Source organism: Oncorhynchus kisutch, unplaced genomic scaffold, assembly GCF_002021735.2.
Source record: "Oncorhynchus kisutch isolate 150728-3 unplaced genomic scaffold, Okis_V2 scaffold3811, whole genome shotgun sequence".
NCBI lineage: Eukaryota > Metazoa > Chordata > Actinopteri > Salmoniformes > Salmonidae > Oncorhynchus > Oncorhynchus kisutch.
The window spans coordinates 208,074-231,268 of NW_022265756.1; the positions used below are offsets into that span (position 1 = coordinate 208,074).

The window sequence follows — 23,195 nt, forward strand, 5'->3', positions numbered from 1 at the left end:
TCTTACTGTTCTAGTAGCTGGTAGTATCTGGTCTCTCTCTCTCTTACTGTTCTAGTAGCTGGTAGTATCTGGTCTCTCTCTCTCTTACTGTTCTAGTAGCTGGTAGTATCTGGTCTCTCTCTTACTGTTCTAGTAGCTGGTAGTATCTGGTCTCTGTCTCTTACTGTTCTAGTAGCTGGTAGTATCTGGTCTCTCTCTCTCTTACTGTTCTAGTAGCTGGTAGTATCTGGTCTCTCTCTTACTGTTCTAGTAGCTGGTAGTATCTGGTCTCTCTCTTACTGTTCTAGTAGCTGGTAGTATCTGGTCTCTCTCTTACTGTTCTAGTAGCTGGTAGTATCTGGTCTCTCTCTTACTGTTCTAGTAGCTGGTAGTATCTGGTCTCTCTCTTACTGTTCTAGTAGCTGGTAGTATCTGGTCTCTCTCTTACTGTTCTAGTAGCTGGTAGTATCTGGTCTCTCTCTCTTACTGTTCTAGTAGCTGGTAGTATCTGGTCTCTCTCTCTCTTACTGTTCTAGTAGCTGGTAGTATCTGGTCTCTGTCTCTTACTGTTCTAGTAGCTGGTAGTATCTGGTCTCTCTCTTACTGTTCTAGTAGCTGGTAGTATCTGGTCTCTCTCTCTTACTGTTCTAGTAGCTGGTAGTATCTGGTCTCTCTCTCTCTTACTGTTCTAGTAGCTGGTAGTATCTGGTCTCTCTCTCTCTTACTGTTCTAGTAGCTGGTAGTATCTGGTCTCTCTCTTACTGTTCTAGTAGCTGGTAGTATCTGGTCTCTCTCTTACTGTTCTAGTAGCTGGTAGTATCTGGTCTCTGTCTCTCTTACTGTTCTAGTAGCTGGTAGTATCTGGTCTCTCTCTCTCTTACTGTTCTAGTAGCTGGTAGTATCTGGTCTCTCTCTCTCTTACTGTTCTAGTAGCTGGTAGTATCTGGTCTCTGTCTCTTACTGTTCTAGTAGCTGGTAGTATCTGGTCTCTCTCTCTCTTACTGTTCTAGTAGCTGGTAGTATCTGGTCTCTCTCTTACTGTTCTAGTAGCTGGTAGTATCTGGTCTCTCTCTCTCTTACTGTTCTAGTAGCTGGTAGTATCTGGTCTCTCTCTCTCTTACTGTTCTAGTAGCTGGTAGTATCTGGTCTCTCTCTTACTGTTCTAGTAGCTGGTAGTATCTGGTCTCTGTCTCTTACTGTTCTAGTAGCTGGTAGTATCTGGTCTCTCTCTCTCTTACTGTTCTAGTAGCTGGTAGTATCTGGTCTCTCTCTTACTGTTCTAGTAGCTGGTAGTATCTGGTCTCTCTCTTACTGTTCTAGTAGCTGGTAGTATCTGGTCTCTCTCTTACTGTTCTAGTAGCTGGTAGTATCTGGTCTCTCTCTTACTGTTCTAGTAGCTGGTAGTATCTGGTCTCTCTCTTACTGTTCTAGTAGCTGGTAGTATCTGGTCTCTCTCTTACTGTTCTAGTAGCTGGTAGTATCTGGTCTCTCTCTTACTGTTCTAGTAGCTGGTAGTATCTGGTCTCTCTCTCTTACTGTTCTAGTAGCTGGTAGTATCTGGTCTCTCTCTCTCTTACTGTTCTAGTAGCTGGTAGTATCTGGTCTCTGTCTCTTACTGTTCTAGTAGCTGGTAGTATCTGGTCTCTCTCTTACTGTTCTAGTAGCTGGTAGTATCTGGTCTCTCTCTCTCTTACTGTTCTAGTAGCTGGTAGTATCTGGTCTCTCTCTTACTGTTCTAGTAGCTGGTAGTATCTGGTCTCTCTCTCTCTTACTGTTCTAGTAGCTGGTAGTATCTGGTCTCTCTCTTACTGTTCTAGTAGCTGGTAGTATCTGGTCTCTCTCTCTCTTACTGTTCTAGTAGCTGGTAGTATCTGGTCTCTCTCTTACTGTTCTAGTAGCTGGTAGTATCTGGTCTCTCTCTTACTGTTCTAGTAGCTGGTAGTATCTGGTCTCTCTCTTACTGTTCTAGTAGCTGGTAGTATCTGGTCTCTCTCTTACTGTTCTAGTAGCTGGTAGTATCTGGTCTCTCTCTCTCTCTCTCTCTCTTACTGTTCTAGTAGCTGGTAGTATCTGGTCTCTCTTACTGTTCTAGTAGCTGGTAGTATCTGGTCTCTCTCTCTCTCTCTCTCTCTTACTGTTCTCGTAGCTGGTAGTATCTGGTCTCTCTCTTACTGTTCTAGTAGCTGGTAGTATCTGGTCTCTCTCTTACTGTTCTAGTAGCTGGTAGTATCTGGTCTCTCTCTCTCTTACTGTTCTAGTAGCTGGTAGTATCTGGTCTCTCTCTCTCTTACTGTTCTAGTAGCTGGTAGTATCTGGTCTCTCTCTCTCTCTCTTACTGTTCTAGTAGCTGGTAGTATCTGGTCTCTCTCTCTTACTGTTCTAGTAGCTGGTAGTATCTGGTCTCTCTCTTACTGTTCTAGTAGCTGGTAGTATCTGGTCTCTCTCTCTCTTACTGTTCTAGTAGCTGGTAGTATCTGATCTCTCTCTCTTACTGTTCTAGTAGCTGGTAGTATCTGGTCTCTGTCTCTTACTGTTCTAGTAGCTGGTAGTATCTGGTCTCTCTCTCTCTTACTGTTCTAGTAGCTGGTAGTATCTGGTCTCTCTCTCTTACTGTTCTAGTAGCTGGTAGTATCTGGTCTCTCTCTTACTGTTCTAGTAGCTGGTAGTATCTGGTCTCTCTCTCTCTTACTGTTCTAGTAGCTGGTAGTATCTGGTCTCTGTCTCTTACTGTTCTAGTAGCTGGTAGTATCTGGTCTCTCTCTCTCTCTCTCTCTCTTACTGTTCTAGTAGCTGGTAGTATCTGGTCTCTCTCTTACTGTTCTAGTAGCTGGTAGTATCTGGTCTCTCTCTCTCTCTTACTGTTCTCGTAGCTGGTAGTATCTGGTCTCTCTCTTACTGTTCTAGTAGCTGGTAGTATCTGGTCTCTCTCTTACTGTTCTAGTAGCTGGTAGTATCTGGTCTCTCTCTTACTGTTCTAGTAGCTGGTAGTATCTGGTCTCTCTCTCTCTTACTGTTCTAGTAGCTGGTAGTATCTGGTCTCTCTCTCTCTCTCTTACTGTTCTAGTAGCTGGTAGTATCTGGTCTCTCTCTCTCTTACTGTTCTAGTAGCTGGTAGTATCTGGTCTCTCTCTTACTGTTCTAGTAGCTGGTAGTATCTGGTCTCTCTCTCTCTTACTGTTCTAGTAGCTGGTAGTATCTGGTCTCTCTCTCTCTTACTGTTCTAGTAGCTGGTAGTATCTGGTCTCTGTCTCTTACTGTTCTAGTAGCTGGTAGTATCTGGTCTCTCTCTTACTGTTCTAGTAGCTGGTAGTATCTGGTCTCTCTCTTACTGTTCTAGTAGCTGGTAGTATCTGGTCTCTCTCTCTCTTACTGTTCTAGTAGCTGGTAGTATCTGGTCTCTCTCTCTCTCTCTCTTACTGTTCTAGTAGCTGGTAGTATCTGGTCTCTCTCTTACTGTTCTAGTAGCTGGTAGTATCTGGTCTCTCTCTCTCTTACTGTTCTAGTAGCTGGTAGTATCTGGTCTCTCTCTCTCTTACTGTTCTAGTAGCTGGTAGTATCTGGTCTCTCTCTCTCTTACTGTTCTAGTAGCTGGTAGTATCTGGCCTGTGTCTCTCTCTCTTACTGTTCTAGTAGCTGGTAGTATCTGGCCTGTGTCTCTCTCTCTTACTGTTCTAGTAGCTGGTAGTATCTGGCCTGTGTCTCTCTCTCTTACTGTTCTAGTAGCTGGTCGTATCTGGCCTGTGTCTCTGTCTCTTACTGTTCTAGTAGCTGGTCGTATCTGGCCTGTGTCTCTCTCTCTGCCGTCGTCGCTCTGTCCTTCTCCAGCACTGCGTTGTCCCGCGTCTCACGGAGGTTCCTAGAGGACAGACAGAAGCAGTAAGAATTAAAACCAGAATCAGAATTAACAAACAATCGACTTCATGTAAAAAAGAAAAAGTCTCCCAATCAAACTGTCTCAAATGGTACCTATGGGTCCTAGTCAAAAGTAGTGCACTATCGAATAGGGTACATAGAGCACTACTATCGAATAGGGTGCATAGCGCACTACTTTCGACAAGGGCACTAAATAGGGAATAAGGTGCATTTTTAGGGGCACTGAATCACCCAATTTGTTGAATATCTGAATACATGGTCTGAGTGAAGTACAGCACTGTATTCAGAACACAGTGAAAGAGCCCCCTCTAGAGGACACGGGCGGTATCTCTATAATCTCACCTGTTCTCTCTCTGGTTCATCTCTATAATCTCACCTGTTCTCTCTCTCTCTCTGGTTCATCTCTATAATCTCACCTGTTCTCTCTCTCTCTCTGGTTCATCTCTATAATCTCACCTGTTCTCTCTCTGGTACATCTCTATAATCTCACCTGTTCTCTCTCTCTGGTTCATCTCTATAATCTCACCTGTTCTCTCTCTGGTTCATCTCTATAATCTCACCTGTTCTCTCTCTCTCTCTGGTACATCTCTATAATCTCACCTGTTCTCTCTCTGGTTCATCTCTATAATCTCACCTGTTCTCTCTCTGGTTCATCTCTATAATCTCACCTGTTCTCTCTCTGGTTCATCTCTATAATCTCACCTGTTCTCTCTCTGGTTCATCTCTATAATCTCACCTGTTCTCTCTCTGGTTCATCTCTATAATCTCACCTGTTCTCTCTCTCTGGTTCATCTCTATAATCTCACCTGTTCTCTCTCTGGTACATCTCTATAATCTCACCTGTTCTCTCTCTGGTTCATCTCTATAATCTCACCTGTTCTCTCTCTGGTTCATCTCTATAATCTCACCTGTTCTCTCTCTCTCTCTGGTACATCTCTATAATCTCACCTGTTCTCTCTCTCTCTCTGGTACATCTCTATAATCTCACCTGTTCTCTCTCTCTCTGGTACATCTCTATAATCTCACCTGTTCTCTCTCTCTCTCTCTCTCTCTCTGGTACATCTCTATAATCTCACCTGTTCTCTCTCTGGTCCATCTCTATAATCTCATCTGTTCTCTCTCTCTCTCTGGTACATCTCTATAATCTCACCTGTTCTCTCTCTGGTACATCTCTATAATCTCACCTGTTCTCTCTCTGGTCCATCTCTATAATCTCATCTGTTCTCTCTCTGGTACATCTCTATAATCTCACCTGTTCTCTCTCTGGTACATCTCTATAATCTCACCTCTTCTCTCTCCGGTACATCTCTATAATCTCACCTGTTCTCTCTCTGGTACATCTCTATAATCTCACCTGTTCTCTCTCTCTGGTACATCTCTATAATCTCACCTGTTCTCTCTCTCTGGTACATCTCTATAATCTCACCTGTTCTCTCTCTCTCTCTGGTACATCTCTATAATCTTACCTGTTCTCTCTCTCTCTCTGGTACATCTCTATAATCTCACCTGTTCTCTCTCTGGTACATCTCTATAATCTCACCTGTTCTCTCTCTCATACATCTCTATAATCTCACCTGTTCTCTCTCTCGTACATCTCCTTTGAGGTCCTCTGCAGGCTGTCGATCTCCTGGCTGGTCTTCAGACGAATGTTCTCCAGCTCCTCAGCAAGTTTATTCTCGTACTCTGTCTTGTAGTGGTCTCTGTGGAAAAACCCTTATATTATACCTGATTGTAGCCATCCTTTGCCTTGATGACAGCTTTGCACACTCTTGGCATTCTCTCAACCAGCTTAATGAGGTAATCACCTGGAATGCATTTCAATTAACAGGTGTGCTTTGTTAAATTGTGGAATTTCTTTCCTTCTTAATGCGTTTGAACCAATCAGTTGTGTTGTGACAAGGTAGGTGTGGTATACAGAAGATATCCCTATTTGGTAAAAGACCAAGTCCATATTATGGCAAGAACAGCTCAAATAAGCAAAGAGAAACGACAGTCCATCATTACTTTAAGACATGAAGGTCAGTCAATACGGAACATTTCAAGTACTTTGACAGTTTCTTCAAGTGCAGCCGTAAAAACCATCAAGCGCTATGATGAAACTGGCTCTCATGAGGACCGCCACAGCAATGGAAGACCCAGAGTTACTTCTGCTGCAGAGGATAAGTTCATTAGAGTTACCAGCCTCAGAAATTGCAGCCCAAATAAATGCTTCACTGCTTCACTGTTCAGAGGAGACTGCGTGAATCAGACCTTCATGGTCGAATTGCTGCAAATAAGCCAGTACTAAAAGACACCAATACGAAGAAGAGACTTGCTTGGACCAAGAAACACGAGCAGTGGACATTAGACCGGTGGAAACATGTCCTTCGGTCCAAATATGAGATGTTTGGTTCCGAGCACTGTGTCTTCGTGAGATGTAGAGTAGTTGAACGAATGATCTCTGCATGTGTGGTTCCCACCGTGAAGCATGGAGGAGGAGGTGTGTGGTTCCCACCGTGAAGCATGGAGGAGGAGGTGTGATGGTGCTTTGCTGGTGACAGTGTCAGTGGTTTATTTAGAATTCAAGGCACACTTAACCAGCATGGCTACCACAGCATTCTGCTGCGATACATCAACCCATCTGGTTTGTGATTAGTGGGACTATCATTTGTTTTTCAACAGGACAATGACCCAACACACCTCCAGGCTGTGTAAGGGCTATTTGACCAAGAAGGAGAGTGATGGAGTGCTGCATCAGATGACCTGGCCTCCACAATCCCCCGACCTCAACCCAGTTGAGATGGTTTGGGATGAGTTGGACTGCAGAGTGAAATAAAAGCAGCGAACAAGTGCTCAGCATATGTGGGAACTCCTTCAAGACTGTTGGAAAATAATTCCAGGTGAAGCTGGTTGAGAGAATGCCAAGAGTGTGCAAAGCTGTCATCAAAGAAAAGGGTGGCTACGTGGAAGAAACTAAAATATAAAAAGTATTTTAATTTGTTTAACACTATTTTGGTTACTACATGATTCCATATGTGTTATTTCATAGTTTTGCTATGAAAATAGCAAAAAGAAATAAAAAACCTTGAATGAATTAGGTGTGTCCAAACTTTTGACTGGTACAGTATATACAAAAGTATGTGGACACCCCATCAAATTAATGAATTTGGCTATTTCAGCCACAACCGTTGTGGACAGGTGTATAAAATCGAGCACACAGCCATGCAATCTCCATAGACAAACATTGACAGTAGAATGGCCTTACTGAAGAGCTCAGTGACTTTCAACGTGGCACCGTCATAGGATGCCACCTTTCCAACAAGTCAGTTTGTCACATTTCTGCCCCGGGTCAACTGTAATTGCCTCTATTGTGAAGTGGAAAGTTCCAGAACTCACGACAGAGTTCCAAACTAAGTCAGTTATTCAACTGAATTTATTCAACTGAAATGTGTCTAACCGCATTTAACCCAAATTAAATGAAATGGGTTTCCATGGCCGAGCAGCTGCACACAAGTCTAAGATCACCATGTGAAATGCCAAGCGCCGGCTGGAGTGGTGTAAAGCTCACCGCCATTGGACTCTGGAGCAGTGGAAACTCCATCGTCTGCAGTGATGAATCATACTTCACCAACTGGCAGTCCGACGCACGAATTTGGGTTTGGTGGATGACAGGAGAACGTTACGAGGCTGAATGCATAGTGCCAACTGTAAAGTTTGGTGGAGGAGAAATAATGGTTTTGGCCCCTTAGTTCCAATGAAGGGAAATCTTAACACTACAGCATAACAATGACATTCTAGATGATTCTGTGCTTCCAACTGTGTGGCAACAGTTTGGGGAAGGCCCTTTCCTGTTTCAGCATGACAATGCCCCCGTGCACAAAGCGAGGTCCATACAGAAATGGTTTGTTGAAATCAGTGTGGAAGAACTTGACTGGCCTGCACAGAGCCCTGACCTCAACCCCATCGAACACCTTTGGGATGAATTGGAAAGCAGACTGCAAGCCAGGACTAATCGCCCACATCAGTACCCGACCTCACTAATGCTCTTGTGGCTGAATGAAAGCAAGTCCCCACAGCAATGTACCAACATGTAGTGGAAAGCCTTCCCAGAGGAGTGGAGGCTGTTATAGCAGCAAAGGGGGGACCAACTCCATATTAATGACTTCCCAGAAGAGTGGAGGCTGGTATAGCAGCAAAGGGGGAACCAACTCCATATTAATGACTTCCCAGAAGAGTGGAGGCTGTTATAGCAGCAAAGGGGGACCCAACTCCATATTAATGACTTCCCAGAAGAGTGGAGGCTGTTATTGGGTTGGGGAGGGGTACTGACCTAGAAGGGTTAGGGAGGAGTACTGACCTAGGAGGGTTAGGGAGGAGTACTGATATAGAAGGGTTAGGGTGGGGTACCGACCCAGAAGGGTTAGGGAGGGGTACTGACCTAGAAGCGATGTATTTGTGATAGACCTCCTCCCTGGCCCTCTGGGCGCCGTCCAGCTGGGTCTGCAGCCTCTCTAGACGGTCTTCCTGGTGGGCACAGCGCACATTCAGCTCCATGCTCTGTCTGTGAACATATTCCTTATCCTTCTGGAGGAGGGTCACCGTCTGCTGCAGAGTAGACACCTGGAACACAGAGGGGTTAGAGGTAGTCAATCCATCTGGGGGAGGGTCACTGACTGCTGCAGAGTAGACACCTGGAGGACAGAGGGGTTAGAGGTAGTCAATCCATCTGGAGGAGGGTCACTGTCTGCTGCAGAGTAGACACCTGGAGGACAGAGGGGTTAGAGGTAGTCTTTATCCATCTGGAGGAGGGTCACCGTCTGCTGCAGAGTAGACACCTGGAGGACAGGGGGGTTAGAGGTAGTCTTATCCATCTGGAGGAGGGTCACCGTCTGCTGTAGACACCTGGAGGACAGAGGGGTTAGAGGTAGTCAATCCATCTGGAGGAGGGTCACTGTCTGCTGCAGAGTAGACACCTGGAGGACAGAGGGGTTAGAGGTAGTCAATCCATCTGGAGGAGGGTCACTGACTCCTGCAGAGTAGACACCTGGAGGACAGAGGGGTTAGAGGTAGTCTTTATCCATCTGGAGGAGGGTCACCGTCTGCTGCAGACACCTGGAGGACAGAGGGGTTAGAGGTAGTCTTTATCCATCTGGAGGAGGGTCACTGACTGCTGCAGAGTAGACACCTGGAGGACAGAAGAGTTAGAGGTAGTCAATCCATCTGGAGGAGGGTCACTGACTGCTGCAGAGTAGACACCTGGAGGACAGAGGGGTTAGAGGTAGTCTTTATCCATCTGGAGGAGGGGCACCGTCTGCTGCAGAGTAGACACCTGGAGGACAGAGGGGTTAGAGGTAGTCAATCCATCTGGAGGAGGGTCACCGTCTGCTGCAGAGTAGACACCTGGAGGACAGAGGGGTTAGAGGTAGTCAATCCATCTGGAGGAGGGTCACCGTCTGCTGCAGAGTAGACACCTGGAGAACAGAGGGGTTAGAGGTAGTCTTATCCATCTAGAGGAGGGTCACCGACTGCTGCAGAGTAGACACCTGGAGGACAGAGGGGTTAGAGGTAGTCAATCCATCTGGAGGAGGGTCACTGTCTGCTGCAGAGTAGACACCTGGAGGACAGAGGGGTTAGAGGTAGTCAATCCATCTGGAGGAGGGTCACTGTCTGCTGCAGAGTAGACACCTGGAGGACAGAGGGGTTAGAGGTAGTTAATCCATCTGGAGGAGGGTCACCGACTGCTGCAGAGTAGACACCTGGAGGACAGAGGGGTTAGAGGTAGTCTTTATCCATCTGGAGGAGGGTCACCGTCTGCTGCAGAGTAGACACCTGGAACACAGAGGGGTTAGAGGTAGTCTTTATCCATCTGGAGGAGGGTCACCGTCTGCTGCAGAGTAGACACCTGGAACACAGAGGGGTTAGAGGTAGTCTTTATCCATCTGGAGGAGGGTCACCGTCTGCTGCAGAGTAGACACCTGGAACACAGAGGGGTTAGAGGTAGTCTTTATCCATCTGGAGGAGGGTCACCGTCTGCTGCAGAGTAGACACCTGGAACACAGAGGGGTTAGAGGTAGTCAATCCATCTGGAGGAGGGTCACTGTCTGCTGCAGACACCTGGAGGACAGAAGAGTTAGAGGTAGTCTTTATCCATCTGGAGGAGGGGCACCTTCTGCTGGAGGACATTTAACGTGACATGTTGTCATTTAGCAGATGCTGTAATTCAGAGGGACTTCCAGTCAGTATCTTCCACTAAGGAAGGTGAGACAACATCTATCAGCCAATCAGTGGTACTGTGAAAAGTCCCGTGTTGGCAACATCAAGGTGTTAGGCAGGTAGCAGTAGTATCCAGGTTGGTGTTGTACCTCTCGACTCAGCTCATTCCTCTCCCTGGTCTGGACCTCATGAGTCATCTCCAGCAGCTCCAGCCTCTTCCTCAACTCTCCCACCTCACACTCAAACGCATCCCGCTCACTGGAAAGGAAGGGAGGATCGACGTTTAGTTTCTAAATGTCTAAACACACAAATACATTTTTCAAAGTGAAAGAGTCCATTTTGTAAATCCTTCTCCAGACATTTGATCTGACAGGGACACTTGCTGAAAACAGAGGTGGTCTTTCCTCCCTCTCCCTCTCTCTCTCTTACCGTTTGATGTTAGAGTAGTTGTCCCGCTTGAAGTCTCCCTCCTGGATGAGCCCTTTAGTGTCAGCCAGCTCCAGAGTTAGTCTCTGGTTCCTGATCTCCAGCTCTGACCTCACCCTGCGCTCCTCCTCGTAACTCTACACCACAGGAGGAAGGTTACAATACAATCACATGGACCGACACTGCTCTAAGACAAACAGTACCTGCATGAAGGCTCTGATCTGTCCTCTCTCTGTCTGCACCTCCATGAAGGCTCTGATCTGTCCTCTCTCTGTCTGCACCTCCATGAAGGCTCTGATCTGTCCTCTCTCTGTCTGCACCTCCATGAAGGCTCTGATCTGTCCTATCTCTGTCTGTAGCTCCATGAAGGCTCTGATCTGTCCTCTCTCTGTCTGTAGCTCCATGAAGGCTCTGATCTGTCCTCTCTCTGTCTGTAGCTCCATGAAGGCTCTGATCTGTCCTCTCTCTGTCTGTACCTCCATGAAGGCTCTGATCTGTCCTCTCTCTGTCTGTACCTCCATGAAGGCTCTGATCTGTCCTCTCTCTGTCTGTAGCTCCATGAAGGCTCTGATCTGTCCTCTCTCTGTCTGTAACTCCATGAAGGCTCTGATCTGTCCTCTCTCTGTCTGTAGCTCCATGAAGGCTCTGATCTGTCCTCTCTCTGTCTGTAGCTCCATGAAGGCTTTAATCTGTCCTCTGTGTGTGTGTGTGTGTGTGTGTGTGTGTGTGTGTGTGTGTGTGTGTGTGTGTGTGTGTGTGTGTGTGTGTGTGTGTGTGTGTGTGTGTGTGTGTGTGTGTGTGTGTGTGTGTGTGTGTACCTTCATAAGGGCCTTGATCTCAGTCCTGTGTGTCTCCAGGTCATCTGTCAGGCTGTTCCTCTTGACATGGAGCTCAGAGAGCTGGGCTTTGAGAGGACTCACCACCTCATAGAAATAAACCTGGGAGAACACCACACAGCATTAACACACCTGGGAGAACACCATTAACACATTAACACATTAACACACCTGGGAGAACACCACACAGCATGAACACACCTGGGAGAACACCATTAACACATTAACACACCTGGGAGAACACCACACAGCATGAACACACCTGGGAGAACAACACACTGCATTATAACACAACACACTGCATTATAACAACACACTGCATTATAACAACACACAGCATTAACACACAACACACTGCATTATAACACAACACACTGCATTATAACAACACACTGCATTATAACAACACACAGCATTATAACACAACACACTGCATTATAACACAACACACTGCATTATAACAACACACAGCATTATAACACAACACACTGCATTATAACACAACACACTGCATTATAACACAACACACTGCATTATAACAACACACTGCATTATAACACAACACACTGCATTATAACACACCACACAGCATTAACATACAACACACTGCATTATAACACAACACACTGCATTATAACAACACACAGCATTATAACACAACACACTGCATTATAACACAACACACTGCATTATAACAACACACTGCATTATAACAACACACTGCATTATAACACACCACACAGCATTATAACACAACACACTGCATTATAACACAACACACTGCATTATAACAACACACTGCATTAACACACAACACACTGCATTATAACACAACACACTGCATTAACACACAACACACTGCATTATAACACAACACACAGCATTATAACACAACACACAGTATTATAACACAACACACTGCATTAACACACAACACACTGCATTATAACACAACACACTGCATTATAACACACCACACATCATTATAACACAACACACTGCATTATAACACAACACACTGCATTATAACAACACACTGCATTATAACACAACACACTGCATTATAACAACACACTGCATTATAACAACACACTGCATTATAACACACCACACAGCATTATAACACAACACACTGCATTATAACACAACACACTGCATTATAACAACACACTGCATTAACACACAACACACTGCATTAACACACAACACACTGCATTATAACAACACACTGCATTATAACAACACACAGCATTATAACACAACACACTGCATTATAACACAACACACTGCATTATAACACAACACACTGCATTATAACACAACACACTGCATTATAACAACACACTGCATTAACACACAACACACTGCATTATAACACAACACACTGCATTATAACACAACACACTGCATTATAACACAACAGACTGCATTATAACACAACACACTGCATTATAACAACACACTGCATTAACACACAACACACTGCATTATAACACAACACACTGCATTATAACAACACACTGCATTAACACACAACACACTGCATTATAACACACCACACAGCATTATAACACAACACACTGCATTATAACACAACACACTGCATTATAACAACACACTGCATTAACACACAACACACTGCATTATAACACAACACACTGCATTATAACACAACACACAACATTATAACAACACACTGCATTATAACACAACACACTGCATTATAACACAACACACTGCATTAACACACAACATTATAACACAACACACTGCATTATAACACAACACACTGCATTATAACACAACACACTGCATTATAACACAACACACTGCATTATAACACAACACACTGCATTATAACATACCACACAGCATTATAACACAACACACTGCATTATAACACACCACACAGCATTAACACACAACACACTGCATTATAACACAACACACTGCATTATAACACAACACACTGCATTACCACAACACACTGCATTAACACACAACACACTGCATTATAACACAACACACTGCATTATAACACAACACACTGCATTATAACAACACACTGCATTATAACACAACACACTGCATTATAACACAACACACTGCATTATAACACAACACACTGAATTATAACAACACACTGCATTATAACACAACACACTGCATTATAACACAACACACTGCATTATAACACAACACACTGCATTATAACAACACACTGCATTATAACACAACACACTGCATTATAACACAACACACTGCATTAACACAACACACTGCATTATAACAACACACTGCATTATAACACAACACACTGCATTATAACAACACACTGCATTATAACACAACACACTGCATTAACACACAGCGCACTGCATTATAACAACACACTGCATTAACACACCACACTGCATTAACACAACACACTGTATTAACACACAGCACACTGCATTATAACAACACACTGCATTAACACACCACACTGCATTATAATACTACACACTGCATTATAACAACACACTGCATTATAACACAACACACTGCATTAACACACATCATTACCACACCACATTAGCAGGATCTCTCCCCAGTTCTCACCGCTACGTATTCAGTGATAGAGAGTCTCTCCTCTGGGATATCTCGGAGCTCCTTGTATTTGTCCTCGGTGAGCTCCAGGTCCCTGAGGCTGCGTCGCAGGTCTCCTGCCTTGTCACACAGCCGTCTGTTAGTCTCCTCCAGCTGCTTCTGTCTCAGTAGGATCCCATCCATCTCCTGCTTCCTCAGAGCCTGCTGCTTCCTGCAGGACAGACAGAGAACCACACTGACTTGAGGCAAATATAAAAAGAGGGGACCCTTTCCATGCCTGCTTGGTTGAACATCTTTCAATCTTTTAGAGGTTCTGGGTTCAGCAAGGTGATCCTGTGTTGACCTACGACCCCTACGACTGATCAGAGAGACTTGGTTGAACATCTTTCAATCTTTTAGAGGTTCTGGGTTCAGCAAGGTGATCCTGTGTTGACCTACGACCCCTACGACTGATCAGAGAGACTTGGTTGAACATCTTTCAATCTTTTAGAGGTTCTGGGTTCAGCAAGGTGATCCTGTGTTGACCTACGACCCCTACGACTGATCAGAGAGACTTGGTTGAACATCTTTCAATCTTTTAGAGGTTCTGGGTTCAGCAAGGTGATCCTGTGTTGACCTACGACCCCTACGACTGATCAGAGAGACTTGGTTGAACATCTTTCAATCTTTTAGAGGTTCTGGGTTCAGCAAGGTGATCCTGTGTTGACCTACGACCCCTACGGTTCCTACCTCCTCTCATCCTGGGTGAGTTGCAGCTGTCCAGTCTCAGATCTGTTCCTACCTACTCATCCTGGGTGAGTTGCAGCTGTCTGTCCAGTCTCAGATCTGTTCCTACCTCCTCCTCATCCTGGGTGAGTTGCAGCTGTCTGTCCAGTCTCAGATCTGTTCCTACCTCCTCATCCTGGGTGAGTTGCAGCTGTCTGTCCAGTCTCAGATCTGTTCCTACCTCCTCATCCTGGGTGAGTTGCAGCTGTCTGTCCAGTCTCAGATCTGTTCCTACCTCCTCTCATCCTGGGTGAGTTGCAGCTGTCTGTCCAGTCTCAGATCTGTTCCTACCTCCTCATCCTGGGTGAGTTGCAGCTGTCTGTCCAGTCTCAGATCTGTTCCTACCTCCTCTCATCCTGGGTGAGTTGCAGCTGGCTGTCCAGTCTCAGAGCCAGGACTTGTTTCTGGTGCAGGGCAACATTCAGCCTCTCCTCCAGCTCCTCCGTCTAGGGAAGAGAGCACAGAACAAGTAGAGGGATACATAAGCGTGTCCCCAATGGCCCCTAATTATCTTTCCTATTATAGTGCACTACTTCAGCCGGGGCAGGACATACCCCGTTCTGGTGATATCTGGTGTATAATGTAAATAAATCTAAAATGGCCGTTTTTGGACTCCTTTATCAGTTCCTACCTGATTAAGTACAATACCATGGGAAATTCATGTTGAAAGGACAGGTTGTGTTTGGAGTTAAAAGGGTGGGACGAAAAACAACAAGATAATGAAATGCAAATTATACTGGGTCTGGAAAATGTATTTAGGTTCACAACCTTTTGTGAAACAGCACAGTTAAAAAATGATATGGCATAGTTTTTCAATAGGACAATGACCTAACACCAAGAAGGAGAATGAGGCATCAGATGACCTGGCCTCCACAATCACTCAACCGCAACCCAATTGAGATGGTTTGGGATGAGTTGGACCGCAGAGGGAATGAAAAGCAGCCAACAAGTGCTCAGCAAGACTGTTGGAAAATTATTCCAGGTGAAGCTGGTTGAGAGAATGCCAAGCGTGTGCAAAGCTGTCATCAAGGCAAAAGGGTGGCTACTTTGAAGAATCTAAAATATAAAATATATTTTGATTTGTTTAACACTTTATGAGTAAATGTTTTTTAAACTATTTTTTAACTTTAGCTGACATGGGCTAGTTGAAATGTTATTATTTTTTAACTTTAGCTGACGTGTGCTAGTTGAAATGTTTTTATTTTTAAACTTTAGCTGACGTGTGCTAGTTGAAATGTTATTATTTTTAAACTTTAGCTGACGTGGGCTAGTTGAAATGTTTTTATTTTTTAACTTTAGCTGACGTGGGCTAGTTGAAATGTTATTATTTTTTAACTTTAGCTGACGTGGGCTAGTTGAAATGTTATTATTTTTTAACTTTAGCTGACGTGTGCTAGTTGAAATGTTATTATTTTTAAACTTTAGCTGACGTGGGCTAGTTGAAATGTTTTTATTTTTTAACTTTAGCTGACGTGGGCTAGTTGAAATGTTATTATTTTTTAACTTTAGCTGACGTGGGCTAGTTGAAATGTTATTATTTTTTAACTTTAGCTGACGTGGGCTAGTTGAAATGTTATTATTTTTTAACTTTAGCTGACGTGGGCTAGTTGAAATGTTATTATTTTTTACCTTTAGCTGACGTGGGCTAGTTGAAATGTTATTATTTTTTAACTTTAGCTGACGTGGGCTAGTTGAAATGTTATTATTTTTTAACTTTAGCTGACATGGGCTAGTTGAAATGTTATTATTTTTTAACTTTAGCTGACATGGGCTAGTTGAAATGTTTTTATTTTTAAACTTTAGCTGACGTGGGCTAGTTGAAATGTTATTATTTTTAAACTTTAGCTGACGTGGGCTAGTTGAAATGTTATTATTTTTAAACTTTAGCTGACGTGGGCTAGTTGAAATGTTTTTATTTTTTAACTTTAGCTGACGTGGGCTAGTTGAAATGTTATTATTTTTAAACTTTAGCTGACATGGGCTAGTTGAAATGTTATTATTTTTAAACTTTAGCTGACGTGGGCTAGTTGAAATGTTATTATTTTTTAACTTTAGCTGACGTGGGCTAGTTGAAATGTTATTATTTTTTAACTTTAGCTGACGTGGGCTAGTTGAAATGTTATTATTTTTTAACTTTAGCTGACGTGGGCTAGTTGAAATGTTATTATTTTTTACCTTTAGCTGACGTGGGCTAGTTGAAATGTTATTATTTTTTAACTTTAGCTGACGTGGGCTAGTTGAAATGTTATTATTTTTTTACTTTAGCTGACGTGGGCTAGTTGAAATGTTTTTATTTTTTAACTTTAGCTGACATGGGCTAGTTGAAATGTTTTTATTTTTAAACTTTAGCTGACGTGGGCTAGTTGAAATGTTATTATTTTTTAACTTTAGCTGACGTGGGATAGTTGATCTGGACATCTCTGACACGTTATGAATACTGTATTGACTGACATGACAAGAGGACCTGATTATGCACCACCCAATTTAGAAATTGCACCTTGTGCATTCTACTATTAAAACTGCCAAGAGTAACTTTAAAGAGGGACAGATGGGTTTTTTAGGGGGGGGGGGTCTAGAGGAGTGTCCATAGGGTCTGTGCAGCAAGTCACATTTTAAGTCACATTCTTCATAGACAAGTGTAAACTAACAGTGAAATGCTTTACTTAGAGACATAAAGATGCAGGCTGAACGTCGTTTGACGTCCCTACTTTAGGGCCCTCTAGTCATAAGTAATAGAATAGGAGCCTATTTGAGAAGCAACCCCACATGTATGCTGATGTGAAGGTTTGGTAGCTCGATAGAACATCTTTGAGATCCTAGCTAACTACCTTTGTCAAGTGGTCCACTTTCATGTTATCTATGATGAGATTTTTCTGCGACATCTCTATTTTTAACAGCTGTAAGTTGTGCAGTAGCTCTTTCCTCTCGATGAGCTGTCGGGTGACTTTCTGTGTCCCGGTGCGGTCCCGTTCGTCCGACGACGAGATGTCTTCCGTAGGCACCGTGGTCTCCAGACTGAATTCTTCCGACTCCTCTAGCGAGCTGGAGATATTCACCGACGGGTTTTTCTGCTTCTTCGGAGGCATTTTGAAGATAGATAACGTTAGCTACCTCGCTTTTGTCAAACAAGTAGTGATCTGCTTTTTGCCAGCTAACTACTGAGCATATAATTTGAGTATTACCGAAGATTAAGGATTAGTGAACTCAATAGTTCAAGGACAGTTAAGGCGTTAGCTAGCTAGTTGCATGATTGTACTAACTAGCTAACAACGTCGACTGTTGCACGACATATACTGGTAACTAGCTCCTTGTCTGTGGTTGCATTAACTGTTAGCTACTGTACTGTACTAGTTAGTTACATAGTTATAGTTAGCTAACGTCGAATAGTTCACTGTCCAACAGGTAGCTTCATAGCTAGCTGGCTAATTCCTTACAAATGATTCTGTTTTTTTGTTGTAATATCCATAAATTAAATGGGGTTTAGAATTTACTATTTATATTCGCGAACAACCCTGTGTTCAGTGGTCGCTGTTTTCATAATTTCAACGGTCCCGCTTCGAATCGCATAGAAACCGCCGCTAGCGGATCACAACAAACAAACGGAAGTGACATCCGAGTCACTTCCGTTTGTTTTGCAACCACATAAAATGTCCGCCAGAAACAGCAACTGTTAATTATAATTTATTCAACTTTTATAGCGTTATTCATTACATAAAGAATCTCAAAGCGCTTTAAAGCACCAAAACAAGACATAATGAGATTGACAGTCAATAGAAAATGCATGGCTTTGAGTGGTCATCTGAGGGAGATGGTTAAGAGGGGAGAGAAAGTTCAGAGGCAGGCAGAGGCAGCACGGTTTTCTTCTTCTACATCCCAAAATGGTACATTGCCACCACCTACTGGGTGGGGTGAAAACAAACATTTTAACAACAAAAAATAAAATAATAATAATAATGTATAAAGATTTTAATCCCAGAAACAGTTCAGCTACATTAACAATTATATCGATCTTTCTTGACTTACATTCAACTTGTGCAGTTCCGTCTATCACCAATGCTTTAAATGACACAGAGTCCACTAGAGTCCTGCTGTTGATTCTCAGCCTGTGCTGAAGGCTCCAATGTAGGCATACCGTTCTACCGCAGGACCTTCAGATATACTCACTCTTTCAACCCTTTTGCCAGCCTCTGCATAGGAGACTCTCAACTGCCTTTGATTTGAGCAATCTCAGTCTCTTTCACCCTACATCCGGAACTCCAATGATTGCTCTGCATGCTCCCCACCACAGTTGATTGCTCTCCATGCTCTTCATGCTCCCCACCACAGTTGATTGCTCTTCATGCTCCCCACCACAGTTGATTGCTCTGCATGCTCCCCACCACATTTGATTGCTCTTCATGCTCCCCACCACAGTTGATTGCACTTCATGCTCCTCATGCTCCCCATCACAGTTGATTGCTCTTCATGCTCCCCATCACAGTTGATTGCTCTCCATGCTCTTCATGCTCCCCACCACAGTTGATAGCTCTTCATGCTCTTCATGCTCCCCACCACAGTTGATTGATCTTCATGCTCTTCATGCTCCCCACCACAGTTGATTGCTCTTCATGCTCCCCACCACAGTTGATTGCTCTTCATGCTCCCCACCACAGTTGATTGCCCCTCATGCTCTTCATGCTCCTCACCACAGTTGATTGCGCTTCATGCTCCCCACCACAGTTGATTGCTCTTCATGCTCTTCATGCTCTTCATGCTCCCCACCACAGTTGATTGCACTTCATGCTCCACACCATAGTTGATAGCTCTTCATGCTCTTCATGCTCCCCACCACAGTTGATTGATCTTCATGCTCTTCATGCTCCCCACCACAGTTGATTGCTCTTCATGCTCCCCACCACAGTTGATTGCTCTTCATGCTCCCCACCACAGTTGATTGCCCCTCATGCTCTTCATGCTCCCCACCACAGTTGATTGCGCTTCATGCTCCACACCACAGTTGATTGCACTTCATGCTCCCCACCACAGTTGATTGATCTTCATGCTCTACATGCTCCCCACCACAGTTGATTGCACTTCATGCTCCCCACCACAGTTGATTGATCTTCATGCTCTTCATGCTCCCCACCACAGTTGATTGCTCTTCATGCTCCACACCACAGTTGATTGCTCTTCATGCTCCCCAACACAGTTGCAACATGTTGCTCCTTGTCTATTCTCTTCTACTAAACATTTAACATCTCCTTCATAGTGGTCTTTCCCACACATCACACATCTCAGCTTCTCCCGTCTGCAGACACTTCTTCCATGCTCACACATTTGGCAGAAAGAACATTGTAAAAGGCCTTTTTACAGAAGCTCCAACAGTACATACATCCCAGGTACACTGGAGTAGGGAGAGATTCCACATCTAAACATACATCCCAGGTACACTGGAGTAGGGAGAGATTCCACATCTAAACATACATCCCAGGTACACTGGAGTAGGGAGAGATTCCACATCTAAACATACATCCCAGGTACACTGGAGTAGGGAGAGATTCCACATCTAAACATACATCCCAGGTACACTGGAGTAGGGAGAGATTCCACATCTAAACATACATCCCAGGTACACTGGAGTAGGGAGAGATTCCACATCTAAACATACATCCCAGGTACACTGGAGTAGGGAGAGATTCCACATCTAAACATACATCCCAGGTACACTGGAGTAGGGAGAGATTCCACATCTAAACATACATCCCAGGTACACTGGAGTAGGGAGAGATTCCACATCTAAACATACATCCCAGGTACACTGGAGTAGGGAGAGATTCCACATCCAGAAATTACTTACTAGACAGGTGTCCTCCTAGACAGGTGTCCTCCCTAGACAGGTGTCCTCCCTAGACAGGTGTCCTCCTAGACAGGTGTTCTCCCTAGACAGGTGTCCTCCCTAGACAGGTGTCCTACTAGACAGGTGTCCTCCCTAGACAGGTGTCCTCCTAGACAGGTGTCCTCATAGACAGGTGTCCTCCTAGACAGGTGTCCTCCCTAGACAGGTGTCCTCCTAGACAGGTGTCCTCCCTAGACAGGTGTTCTCCCTAGACAGGTGTCCTCCCTAGACAGGTGTCCTACTAGACAGGTGTCCTCCCTAGACAGGTGTCCTCCTAGACAGGTGTCCTCATAGACAGGTGTCCTCCCTAGACAGGTGTCCTCCCTAGACAGGTGTCCTCCTAGACAGGTGTCCTCCCTAGACAGGTGTCCTACTAGACAGGTGTCCTCCCTAGACAGGTGTCCTCCCTAGACAGGTGTCCTCCCTAGACAGGAGTCCTCCCTAGACAGGTGTCCTCCCTAGACAGGTGTCCTCCCTAGACAGGTGTCCTCCCTAGACAGGTGTCCTCCTAGACAGGTGGCCTCCCTAGACAGGTGTCCTCCTAGACAGGTGTCCTACTAGACAGGTGTCCTCCTAGACAGGTGTCCTCCTAGACAGGTGTCCTACTAGACAGGTGTCCTCCCTAGACAGGTGTCCTACTAGACAGGTGTCCTCCCTAGACAGGTGTCCTACTAGACAGGTGTCCTCCTAGACAGGTGTCCTCCTAGACAGGTGTCCTCCCTAGACAGGTGTCCTACTAGACAGGTGTCCTCCTAGACAGGTGTCCTCCTAGACAGGTGTCCTCCTAGACAGGTGTCCTCCCTAGACAGGTGTCCTCCTAGACAGGTGTCCTCCTAGACAGGTGTCCTCCCTAGACAGGTGTCCTCCTAGACAGGTGTCCTCCCTAGACAGGTGTCCTCCCTAGACAGGTGTCCTCCCTCGACAGGTGTCCTCCTAGACAGGTGTCCTCCCTAGACAGGTGTCCTCCCTAGACAGGTGTCCTCCCTCGACAGGTGTCCTCCTAGACAGGTGTCCTCCCTAGACAGGTGTCCTCCCTAGACAGGTGTCCTCCCTAGACAGGTGTCCTCCCTCGACAGGTGTCCTCCATAGACAGGTGTCCTCCCTAGACAGGTGTCCTCCATAGACAGGTGTCCTCCCTAGACAGGTGTCCTCTCTAGACAGGTGTCCTCCCTAGACAGGTGTCCTCCCTAGACAGGTGTCCTCCCTAGACAGGTGTCCTCCTAGACAGGTGTCCTCCCTCGACAGGTGTCCTCCCTAGACAGGTGTCCTCCCTAGACAGGTGTCCTCCCTCGACAGGTGTCCTCCTAGACAGGTGTCCTCCCTCGACAGGTGCCCTCCCTAGACAGGTGTCCTCCCTAGACAGGTGTCCTCCCTAGACAGGAGTCCTCCCTAGACAGGTGCCCTCCCTAGACAGGAGTCCTCCCTAGACAGGTGCCCTCCCTAGACAGGTGTCCTCCCTAGACAGGTGTCCTCCCTAGACAGGTGGCCTCCCTAGACAGGTGTCCTCCCTAGACAGGTGTCCTCCCTAGACAGGTGGCCTCCCTAGACAGGTGTCCTCCCTAGACAGGTGCCACTACATTATATCCATCAGCTTGTTTGATGTCCAACAGACATTTCTTCTGTACCTCAGAAACACAAGAAATCAAAACTAACCCACTTCTCATGACGATCACTGATTTGACTTTACCCAATGCTTTTGCCATACTTTGGAAAACGGGATCCACAAGTCAGACATATGCCGCTCTTTCAAATCAAATCCATTTTTATTGGTCACATACACATATTTATCAGACAAATGTTTATTATTTTGGTATTATTATTATTGCAGCAATAATACCAATATATTACACATCAATACAGGGACATTCCTCTGAATACAATAAATAAAAAACACCGGGCGATGTATATAAACCCTAGATGTATTTAAACCATGGATTGATGATTCTATACATTGGCCATTGAGAGACTTTGAAGCCACTGGTCGGCCATATTGCCACTCCCCAGTAGGCGCAGTCTTCCATTGGAGTGAATGTAATTCTAAAGTATTTCAATTAAATATGCACTATGCAGAAATCACTCCACCATTTCCTGGTTGCTAACATTTAGAATAGTTTGCCTCATTTCAGTTTATGTGACAAAACAAGCAAGTATAGTGTAGAGAATCATTGTACCATCTAAACCGCTGTGAAATATATTAGCCATAACCAAAAAATATATATTTTCAGTGGTTTGAAGCTGGTGTACAAAACCTAAAGTAAAGGACACAAAAATGAAAACACTTACGGGAAGCATAGAAATAGCACACATCTACTGATTCTTAGACTTGTTTTCAATGAGAATGACAGATCTATAGCACACATTTCTATGTGAATTTGGTGGGGTTTTCCAAAAACGTTTATATTGCAGCTTTAAATGTTTCAAGGACAAAATTACATGTATTTAAGTATTTGGGAACAATAACATTAGTAATCTAAAACAATTATACTTTTAAGGAATTTAAAAAATATATATTTTATGTTTCGCTAACATAATATCATTTAAAAGTATGCATTAAGGTGTTTGTAATATAATAAACGTGGCAAAAAACGAATGTAGAATATTTAGCTAGCAACCTCCATGGAAATTCGCTATTAATTGTGCTAATTTTGTTAGCATTCTGA

General features: G+C 44.4%; 1 protein-coding gene across 3 annotated transcripts in view; it reads right to left on the minus strand.

The window, feature by feature from the left end:
* Nucleotides 1-18,259, minus strand: part of LOC109885859 (progesterone-induced-blocking factor 1) — a 65,881-nt gene extending 47,622 nt beyond the window's left edge. For all 3 annotated transcript variants that reach the window (XM_031821014.1, XM_031821013.1, XM_031821015.1), the window contains exons 1-9: nucleotides 17,489-18,259; nucleotides 15,006-15,106; nucleotides 13,908-14,106; nucleotides 11,289-11,408; nucleotides 10,474-10,607; nucleotides 10,194-10,302; nucleotides 8,270-8,451; nucleotides 5,427-5,552; nucleotides 3,737-3,835 (exon numbers count right to left, since the gene is read on the minus strand). In XM_031821014.1, coding sequence (XP_031676874.1) covers nucleotides 3,737-3,835; nucleotides 5,427-5,552; nucleotides 8,270-8,451; nucleotides 10,194-10,302; nucleotides 10,474-10,607; nucleotides 11,289-11,408; nucleotides 13,908-14,106; nucleotides 15,006-15,106; nucleotides 17,489-17,746 — 1,328 coding nt within the window. In that variant the 5' untranslated portion in view covers nucleotides 17,747-18,259. The remainder of the gene's footprint in view (nucleotides 1-3,736; nucleotides 3,836-5,426; nucleotides 5,553-8,269; nucleotides 8,452-10,193; nucleotides 10,303-10,473; nucleotides 10,608-11,288; nucleotides 11,409-13,907; nucleotides 14,107-15,005; nucleotides 15,107-17,488) is intronic.
* Nucleotides 18,260-23,195: the final 4,936 nt, after the last annotated feature.